This window comes from Aspergillus piperis (assembly GCF_003184755.1).
Source record: "Aspergillus piperis CBS 112811 unplaced genomic scaffold BO85scaffold_5, whole genome shotgun sequence".
Classification (NCBI taxonomy): Eukaryota; Fungi; Ascomycota; class Eurotiomycetes; order Eurotiales; family Aspergillaceae; genus Aspergillus; species Aspergillus piperis.
Genome location: NW_020291595.1, coordinates 1,842,094 through 1,852,757, shown reverse-complemented (window position 1 = coordinate 1,852,757; position 10,664 = coordinate 1,842,094). Strand labels below are relative to the sequence as shown.

At 49.6% G+C, this 10,664-nt stretch overlaps 2 protein-coding genes across 2 annotated transcripts; one reads left to right on the top strand and one right to left on the bottom strand.

Moving 5' to 3' along the window:
- On the top strand, positions 1 to 3,071 carry BO85DRAFT_258049 (M28 family metallopeptidase). Its single transcript, XM_025655001.1, has 2 exons — positions 1 to 2,676; positions 2,730 to 3,071. The coding sequence occupies exons 1-2, from the start codon at positions 199 to 201 to the stop codon at positions 2,916 to 2,918; spliced, it is 2,667 nt and encodes an 888-aa protein (XP_025517977.1). The 5' UTR covers positions 1 to 198; the 3' UTR covers positions 2,919 to 3,071.
- Positions 3,072 to 4,621: 1,550 nt separating this feature from the next.
- On the bottom strand, positions 4,622 to 8,694 carry BO85DRAFT_257941 (DUF1765 domain-containing protein). Its single transcript, XM_025655000.1, has 2 exons — positions 7,503 to 8,694; positions 4,622 to 7,444 (listed from the first exon to the last, which is right to left on the bottom strand). The coding sequence occupies exons 1-2, from the start codon at positions 8,351 to 8,353 to the stop codon at positions 4,912 to 4,914; spliced, it is 3,384 nt and encodes a 1,127-aa protein (XP_025517976.1). The 5' UTR covers positions 8,354 to 8,694; the 3' UTR covers positions 4,622 to 4,911.
- Positions 8,695 to 10,664: the final 1,970 nt, after the last annotated feature.

Below are 10,664 nucleotides of genomic sequence, written 5' to 3'. Positions count from 1 at the left end.
CCCTCCTAATATATTTTATAAAGTACACACTCTTCATTTACACATTCACCTCCTTTGTCGTTCGTTCCCGCCCCTCCGATCGGGAGCATGGCTGCATTGGCTGTCACTCCTTTCTCATCCAGATCATGATCCCGCTTAGCCCGGTATCTGTGAGACTACCCAACTCGCACGGCTCTCGGGAGCCCCATATCACCCGCCATGGGCAACGACAATAAATTCGAATATGAAGCCCTTCCAATCCCATCCTACGAAGAGGCCATCGGCGCTCGCCCGGGCTCTTCCCGATCGCACCTCGATTCTTCCGAAGAAGTGAGCGACAATACCGAAAGACAAGGCTTGCTCCAGCGCGGTCCCCAAACGGGTGCCCGCGGAGAGACTAGACCTCATGGATATCACCCTCCCACCGTCGAGTCCGCTCGGAATAGCCTCGATGACCTTGAGTCCGGATCTGGATCGGATAGGGGCTCGTTGGAGGAGTTACAGCGGGAGCTGGCCCAGATGGACGTGGAGGACGCTGGTCAGCAAACCTCATCTCAGCGATCTCGCCTACGGTCGCGGTTCTCGAAGCGATTCAACGACTTGACTCGTACATTATCCTCGTTCAATCTGCCGTTTCGCCGTTATTTGCCAAGCTTGCCAAATCTCAGGTTTACCGTCTACCTAGACGATGCTCGGTCGGGCTTCAAACACAATGGATGCATGATCTTGCTGCGTGTCTTTGGATTGCTTCTAGTCGTCACCATCGTGTACATCTTCTTCATTTCGGACCTATTCAGCATGAACAACCGTTTTATCATGGGTCAATCCTACAGCGCCGCGTCCGTGGAGAACTTCGTACAGGGTCATATTAATGAGACGAGCATTGCAGAAAACCTGAGGAAGCTGACCGCATACCCTCATATCGCAGGTACGGAAGGCAGTTTCGTTCTGGCGGAATGGGTGGCATCGGAGTTCAACAAGGCCAACTTCGACGAGGTCGAGATGGAAGAATTCCAGGTATATTTGAATTATCCCCAACAAGACGGTCGGAGGGTGGCGATCATCGATCCGCCCGACCTTGCCTGGAAGGCTACTTTGGAAGAGGATAACGAACAGACCTTGGTATTCCATGGCCACTCGAAGTCGGGGAACGTCACTGGTCACCTCGTCTACGCAAACTACGGCTCCCGAGAAGATTTCCAATATCTCAAAGATCAAGGAGTTGCCTTGAACGGCTCCATAGCGCTGGTCCGTTATGGTGGGTCAGAGAGCGATCGGGCCCTGAAGGTCAAAGCTGCAGAATTGGCTGGTGCAGCTGGTTGTATAATATATTCCGATCCCGCGGAGGATGGCTTTGTCCGGGGTCCGGCCTTTCCAGATGGACGCTATATGCCAGCAGACGGGACACAAAGAGGCGCTGTTAGTTTGATGTCATGGGTGGTCGGTGATGTACTCTCGCCAGGTTTCGCGTCCACACCGGATGAGAAAGTGAGACTCAAGCCGGAGGATAGCAAGGGGTTGACGGCTATTCCTAGCATTCCTCTCGCCTGGCGCGATGCCCAAAGGCTCTTGCAGGTGCTCAAGGGCCACGGTTCGAAGGTGCCGGCCAAGTGGGTTGGCGGTGTCCCGGACGTGAACCAGTGGTGGACTGGGGACGCATCGTCGCCCACCGTCAATCTTATGAACATCCAAGATGAGGTAGAAAGACAGCCTATCTACAACGTCGTTGGAAGGATTATCGGGTTGGAGCAGCCGGAGAAAAAGATCATTGTTGGTAACCACCGAGACTCGTGGTGCTTGGGAAGCGCAGATCCGGGCAGTGGCACGGCTGTGTTCCTTGAGCTGGCTCGAGTTTTCGGGGAACTGCTGACTTTTGGCTGGCGCCCACTACGCACCATCGAGTTTATCAGCTGGGACGCTGAAGAGTACAACCTCGTTGGCTCGACAGAACATGTTGAAAAGGAGTTGCAAGCACTTCGTGAAAACGCATATGCCTACATCAACGTCGATGTGGGTGTAAGCGGCAAAGAATTTGACGCCGCAGGAAGTCCGCTTTTCGAGAGCGTCATTATGCAGATCCTCGGTCGCATATCGGATCCTGACAGCAATGAAACGCTCAAAGATCTTTGGGAGAAGAAGAAGAAAAGACTCGGACCTCTTGGTGCTGGAAGCGACTACGTCGCTTTTCAGGACATCGCTGGAACTTCTAGCGTTGATTTTGGATTTATCGGCGAACCTTTCCCCTACCATAGCTGCTATGAGAACTGGGACTGGATGACCAAATTTGGTGACCCCGGATTTCAGTATCACAAGATTTTAGGACAGTTTTGGGGTTTGTTACTTCTGCAACTTGCAGACAGCCCCATTCTGCCTTTTGACTTGGAGGCATATGCTGCCCACCTTGGTGGCTATATTACTGGCCTGGAAAGTTATGCCAAGTCAAGGAATGTCCCAACTACCGATAACAATCAGAACGCCGCTCAGGACACCTCTGTGACATTCAAGCCCTTGTATGAAGCGGCGGCAAAGTTCAAGGACGATGCGTCTCACTTTCAGGAGTGGGCTCGGGTCTGGCATGATGCTGTTTGGGGAGCTGGTGGGTTTGAGAACAACGTGGTTGCTGTACAGCGTCTGGCACATAATACGCGGCTGGCTCATTTCGAAACCCATCTTCTCGACGACAGGCCAGATGGCGGCGTAAGTGATTCACATCTTTCCATCTGGAACAAAGACTAACCACATATGAATAGGTTCCCAACCGCACACAATTCAAGCATGTCATCTTCGGCCCTGAACTCTGGTCCGGCTATGACCCTACTCTCTTCCCTGCCATTCGAGACAGCATTGATTCTGGCAATTGGACGCTAACTCAGGAGTGGATTGACCGGGTCTCCAATATCATCAGCGACGCGAGCGATCATCTCGTCCATAAGAACTGATCATTCCACTGCCAGGCGGACAACCCCATCACTTTCTCCTATACAATCTTGTGCCTCAATCTACCTCCTTGTCTTTCTACCGCCAAACGACGACCCGATACTGTCATAAACTCAACGCCCGCTATACACACCATCTCCGACCCTGCACAGTATACCTCCACATCTCTTGACTCTTGTGTATCCTCCTTTTGCGCAAAAGATTCCCTTCATTGGCATTCGTGTTGTCCCCTGATAGACGGGAATTGACGAGCCCTCTTCTTCTTTCCTCCCAAGCCTTATCTTCAAGCATTTGTGTGTGTCATGACATGCCAATCGGATCATATATCTTCTTGTATCTAGTCACCTTGACGCCCACCCCTACCGATCCGGGCCTCTTACGCATATTCTTCTACTGTCTGTCTCTTCTATCTTTCATCTATGTATCTACATTTGGGTGTTTGTCTTTGCCTCGGTGCCTGCTTTTTGCACCTTGCTGTGAATCATGGTGCATTCGGAGTATATCAATTTCACTACCACTACTACTTAGTCAATGTCAGGTTTCTTTTTCTCTCACTTTTTCATCATACCTGATAACTATCCATCAATTCCGCGCCTTGATATCAAGGATTTCAATCCACGCATTTGTTGAATCCTATCCGAATGTATACAATAGCTTCCCATTAGCATGAATGCGTACCTAAATTTTTTATGTAGTCCCTGCAATACTGACACATCATAGTCGGATTACATTCCCTTGTATACTTACTTACATGGTGAATACCAACAACGTAACTAAGTAGTTCCATTAACCCACCCCCATTACAATTACTATGATTGAATAGCTAGCTAGTGAGTTAACAATCACGAAAAGGGATCATATATCCTGAGTTTTCCACCCAACTACTAAGTTATGACCGCTATATCAATACTAACTAGCCTATATAACAACTCAATTGAAATTGATGTCTATAGAATACACATCAGCCACACTGCTTACTGATGATATTACCTACCTAATACGTATTTAATCATGTCCCAAGAAAGGGCCTAAAATAATAAAAAAACGAAAGACAAAAAGAAATAACAACCCGAACTACTAATAATGGATGCGTCATTACCCATTTAGATTTAAAACACATTGATGTCTGTCTCCCAGTTGCAATCCGTGCATTTCAACAACCCATGCCGTGTGTCTTTCTTTTCTTTCTGCTTTTGGCTTAACACAAATCACCTATATCCTACATTTTTTTGCTGCATTGCAGCTAGCTAGCTAGCTACATCCCAGTTTAGGTAAAGGAAATTAAACAGGAAAAGTTGAAATGAGTAAGGAATGAAGAAAGATGTAAGGATGGAATAGGAGATAGTAGCAGTCATTAGAAACTGAATTGGTGGATGAGAGGAAGAGAAAAGGAACGCATCGCAGACCATAGCCATGACTCCGCCGAAATGTAGATAGGAAGTAGATTGAATGACGTGGGAAAGAAAGATGAAAATTTCAGAGAGAACAAATAATAAAAAGGCTATAAGATAAAGGAAAAAGAGACAACCAGGCCCTCATCCCACACCCGTGCATGCGCCGTGTTATGTATTAGCCAGTCAACCCAGATTTATATACAGTACATGTTTGGAAGTCAATGAGGAATCAGAAGGATGGAAAGGTGATGGAAATAGAACAATAAGGTATTAAATATGCATAATCCCGGGTTCGCCTTTTCGTGGTCGTACGCTGTATGCAATGTGGAACGGGAAAGTGGGGGGTTCCATTGCATGCTCTATAGGACAGTTTGCGTGGTTTTGGTGAGGAAACATGATGTGCAAGAGATGTTGTGTGCTGGTGGTTGTATGTAGTAGGACTTCTATCTTGAAGGTGGATGAAAGGAGTGGCCGGAGCCTTCGGTTTGGAATCCGAATGCGGAGGACAACACCTCCGTCAACGCAAGTCAGGACTGACTCATGATCAGTATGGAGGATATACATTATATTTCCATTCCTTCCTAGGCTTCCAGTGCGCTGCTTACTTGCGGAAACTCTCAACTCCCAGCGTTGGTGTTTCAACCATGCGATCGCAGGGCACGCCTTCGTCTCGTCTCCGGGCGAAGAAGCTATCACATTCGGATACAATTTGTGCCCACTCCGCAAGAGCCCTTCCTGCGTATTTACTGGCTGCGAGTTTATCATTCATCGCAAGACTGATATCAAGATCATTGGACTGCTTTTCTGACTCTGTACTGTCGTCTGTTCGGGCGTCTTGTTCGTCTGATTCGGGTGCACCTTGAGGGTCATAACTCTCATCGTCGTCTTCTCCCTCCGCCGCTGAAACGTATTCGGATAACGTCTCACAATCATCCCGCTTATTCAGAGATTTTCGGAGCTGCAAGTGCAGCTGCGACCCGACGGGAAGACAGGGAGTGTAGAGACGTTTGTTCTTGCTAGGCCATTGAGGTCGATCCATCCATTCTAGCGAGAATTTGAACGAGTAGGGTTGGTGTGCAGTCTTGGGCCGACTCAGCTCCCCAGATTGGTTCTGGGGCTGCCATTGACCGTCCAAGCCTTTGTCTGCTGACGCCAGATTTTCAGAGCTCGCAGAATCTGACTCGTCAGAGCTGCTAGAAGATGACGCCTCACCATTAGACTTTGAGCTAGAAGAACCGCCAAACATGGCTTTAAGGATACTCCATTTCCGTTTAGGTGCGGGTTGGGGCTCCAATGATTCCGCTTTCGCAGAAGTATTGCTACTGGAGAAAGCGGACGTTTTCTCCGCTGGAGCCGGAGGAACAACACGATCGAATGATACGAAGAAGTTCGATGGCGACAACTGATTATCACATCTGATAATGATAATCCTCCGGCCTGGTGCCGGCGTGCACGGTGCAGAAGAAAGCGGTGTGGTGAGTTCTTCATCGGCTTTGGCCTGGAAAGCAAGGTAGTATTTCCAAGTGCGCTGAAGCCGGTCCCATAGCGTCTCGTATATCGCAGTGTCAAGAGATGTGGGCTCATCGCTAAACCTCCCCAGTCTCCAACACAACAGACGATGAAAGTAGGCGCGGACCATTGGACTCCAATGACTGAAGTAATGGTAGAAAATGGACTCTTCTAGGAGAAATTTCAAGCACAGATCGGCTTTCCTTTCCTCTGAAACAGTCCATGTGGTCCAGATAGCAAAGAGAAACGAGAACACCCGAACTTCAGTGAGAGAATTGTGACTTTGCATCATTTGACGACAGACTTTCAGCCAGAAATTCCAGTCGAACAAGTCATTCTCAATGGACTGAGAATATCGTATGATAATGGGAATAACCTCCTCCACAAAATCACACAGCAGGAAACAAGCATTATGGTCGAACAGCGATGTCCTCTCCGCAGCTGCTCTCATGATGGTACAAAATGATTCAGCATACAGCAACCTTGCATGGTTCGGCTCAAGCGAAGATTCCGAGAGAAAATCCCGAAGCAGAATAATCAAGCGATTTTCAGCCATCAAACGATGACTATTCGCTGCCCCTAAGGGAAGAGCCGAGACAGCCGCATCAGTCCCTTCTATAAAATCATCAAATGTGACCGCGGCAGCCGTGTGATTGGTTTCCTGCATTTGCGGAACCGATTGCTTGTAAAGGGTGTCCTCAAGAACAACCAGGAGCTGCGAGTGAATTGGCAGCAAGCCTGGTGCTAGGATCCGCTTCTGCTTATCAAGATCTGGCGGCAGAGCATCGGCGTACAGTACATGAATGTACTTGACAAAAACGAAAAAGAGATCGGTATCCCGGCCACTCCATCGCGAAACCCACGGGCTCTGCCAAGGAATCTGAACAGTACTCAAAGGTACATCAGGCTTCTGACGAAGGTATCGCACCAGAGCCGTATGGGCGTGAAAAGCAAGCGTCCGTAAGGCTGCCGGGAAGTTTAGGGCAAGGTCCTGTGTTAGCGCTTTCGTGCCGCTACCTTTGTCGAGATTTGACTGGGAAAGTACGCGCCGGAAGATGCTGGGAGGTGTATTCCATAGCCGCACAAGGATGTCGGCGACGCCAGGACAGAAGAAGAATGCATACGCACAAGCCTTGCCACAGAATGCAACTAAGCTGGCGGGCGCATGTCGCATAGACATTCTTTCAACCACAAATGACATCTGAGACAACAAATTTTGCGTAAAGATATTCCTTATGTTGTGATGAATGGACTCAAGGAGAAAATCGGAGCCTGACGAGCCATCCGAACTCTCCGATATAGAAGTTGACGCGTGCTTGAGAGGCTTTGGGAAGTTGCTGTTCGACGGTGGAAGAGGGAAAGGAACCCTCCATTCGGGTCGAGTCATAATGCCGACAATCGCTTCCAAGTATACTGGCCTATCCGTTCCGGATATGGATTGATTATTCTTGCCGTTGAGCATCTCTAACAGCCCTGTCCACCACTTGTTGAGTATGTTAACCCGGCGATCTAGGTCTTCGGGCCTCAGATGTTTACAGGATTGATGTGATGGGCTTCGGTTCAAGAACGGCAACAGCGCGGACCGGATGACGTTGGCTTTCAAAGCGCTGGACTTAGCCTGAAACCTATATGAAGACTAAGTCAACCAATGTACGCATATATGCAAGTTCCTTGAGGACTTACTTCTGGTAGTCAGCCTCGAGGCCCCGGAAAACACCCCAGAGCTCATCCTTTTTCCGCGGCACGTCCACTGTTCCGGCGGAATTCGTAGTTGCCGGTGCTTTAGGCACCGGGGGTAGGACCGGCGTTGAGACATTTAGGGTTGCGGTGAGTTTTTCTAGTGAATTCTTGGCCACTAGTGATTGAGGTGAAGAACTACTAGGAGTACTGGGACTATCTGCTCGACTTTGCGTCACAACCGCGACCATCGGACGTCGCGGTCGTTTCTGTAGAATTGTCCGCCTGCGGGCGGGGGCAGTAGGCTCAGTTTCTGCACTCCCAGAATCTGCTTGGCCGTTCGCCTTGGGTGACGTTGTCGGGGGATTTAGGGTTTGTTCCTCTGTACGTAGAGAACGGAGCCGGGAGCTTTTCCCAGAAGGCGGGGAGCTTGACATCCAGGGTTTTCGAGCCAAACCGACCAGCCTGCCGGACATAGAGCGGGCTTTGGAGGGGCGGGCAACGGGCGACGGTGCCCTCGTTTCCGGAACCTGGGCAGGAGGAACTGAAGTTTCTGGGCCAGCAGGATCCGACACATCCTCTGTCGATACGGTAAAGCGAGAAACAGCGATAGTTGGTTTGTTCTTAGACCGAAGCGAGGTCCGTCGTAAGATGTCTTTGCCAGCAGCCACATCCTCTTTTGACGGCGACTCCGTCTGAACAGGATGGTTTAGGTCGGAGAACGTCCTCCGCAGACCAGGCCGGCCGGCCTCGGTGGCCGCTAGGTCCGGAAGGTGGTTGTAACTAGCGGCATGGGTCAAATGGACGTGATCGTCATCGAGATGAGGGGTTGCGAGCTCTGGAGAGGAAGAAGACATGGTCAAGGATAGCCAATCTTGGCTATAGATCCACGCAGAGGAAGAGCCCTAGCGAGGTGTACATCTCCTCCAGCCGCAGAAGGCTGGGCAATATACTATCACTCAAACGGGCTTTGGGGAGACCAGCTCCTCCATATACAACGAAAGCCACTCCCAGAGAGATCAAATCATATGCGGGTCGTTCTATTCCAGTAGCATTGAATCGTTCCGATCACCGATGCGGAGCAAGACGAGGGAAGGCGACAAGGAAGGGAGGCTTGGAATGATGGCGGTGCAGGCAGGCAGAGGAAGGGCAAGCGACCGCGGCGAGCGAATACGGCAATTATCGACGAAGCTCGGGATAGGACTGGCTCCGAAAAGCTAAACCGGGAACCTTTGACGACGCACGGCGAACTAGGGACTGAATGTTAGCCAATGCTGGGCAGGGAGAAAATGAAGAGCGAGCGGTTGATCGACGGACGGGCAGAATTCCGGCGTGAATACGAAGTATAGCGGAGTAACGATCGTAAGGTTGAACGAGGGGCAGGTGGGAAAGCCGGCAGGGGTGGGCAAGAGATAGTAGGTAGGTAATTGCAGCAGAGCTAAGACTGGCTTGCTCCTTTTCTTGTTCTTTATATGGGCCCCAGGGAAATGATAGAGTGAAGGAATAATGGGGAGTGAACAGAACAAGCAAACGAATGTCGGAATCAACGAGGGAAGGGGAGCGGAGCAGGAACGGAGCGGAATAGCTAGAGTAAGGATAGGGGAGAAAGGAGCCACAAGAAGAGGAGAGGATGAACAAGCCAGCGAGAGCCAGCGACGGCCAAAGAAAGAGAGACAGAGAGAGAGAGAGAGGAGATGACGAGCAGGCCGAATGGGGCAAAGCAGATGAACTGACCGGTTTCGATAATACTTCCCACTTCCTATTACATACAAGCCAGCCCACTTGTTCTTCTTCTCCTGGTGGCTTTCTCTCCTCTCTAACCCTTGATTTAGCCCTTCAGGAACCCGGGCAGATGGGGCTTTCCTCAAGACTGGAGTAGCCCCCGTGAAGCTTGGCCCCAACAATGGAGGGTATAATGATCTCACCAGGTGGTTATTTTCTTTTTTAAAGGAGGACAACGGTGATGACGGGGGAGGGAACAGTGACCTTGCGGGCGCGGAAAAGTAGAAGACGAGAAGGAGGACTGAATGGGACTCCTTCCACGTTTAAGATTGAGAAAGAAAAGAAGGCTGTCCCATCCTAAAGGTTCCAGGCAATTTGCCCAAGTAGGCGGTCGCTTAGGATTTCTTTCTTTTACTATTTCTTTTTTTTTTTTTTTCTACTATTTTTTATTTTTTCTTATTTTCCATCTGCCTGCTTGTCTGGATTTTATGGCTTGATGATGTACCCCGTCCACGCATGGAGGGCCAGAAGGTAAGTAAGCAAGTACACACCGTCTGGCTTGCGCTTGGGCGGTATTGTCTCTTACAGTAAGTACCGGGTATGTATGTAACTATGTATTTGATTACAATACCGCAGTTCCCTTGTCGGAATTCGAGCGATCCGAACATCAGACTCGCCCAGAATGAAACTCCATTGTCCGTTTAGAGATGAAATTGGGACGAGGATGGTGATGCTCATATGGTGAGATTGAGGGGAAATTAAAGCCTGGACTTGGTATTTGTCCCCTTTATCGTCCCCCTTCCTTTCCTACTGTATATCTCACCAAACGTTGAACCGTCCGGGTGCGTCCCTGGTGCTTAAGCCTCGTAACCTATTAATACATGGAGAAGGGGGGAAGGAGTTTGCCCCATGCAAGGCTGTGAAGAGAAATTCAATAATCGCATCATGACGAAATCATTCTCCAAGCTGAATTTTTTTTTTACTATGAATAACCCACACTGTCTTAGCAGTCCTGGATTTGTGTAGATTTAGATGTAGGTGCTATGGTAACAAAAGGGTTGAGAAGAAGGATGGATCAGATCATTGCGACTATTGATGGAAGTAAACTGTATTCGTGAGCGGTACCATACTTTACTATCCGTACTTACCTTTTAACTAACTATCTACTTACCCATCCAATCTCGCTCAGCTCCGGGCTCCGATCCTTTGTGAGGCTGCATGCACGTCCAACAGCAGCTTGCAGGAACAGGTTGGGTACGTAGTAGAGTTTTCGATCCTCGTCCTGGTCCCCGAGTTGGGCAATGCGAAGCGTCTGTGGGAACGGTTGTGCTGACTCGTCCGAGGGGCGCAGTGGAGGGGAACATTCTCCCGTGTTATTATTAGTAGTGACAAGATGGGAGTTATCTATTTCGTACAGGAGGAGGACTGGGATCTTGGCAGGACCCT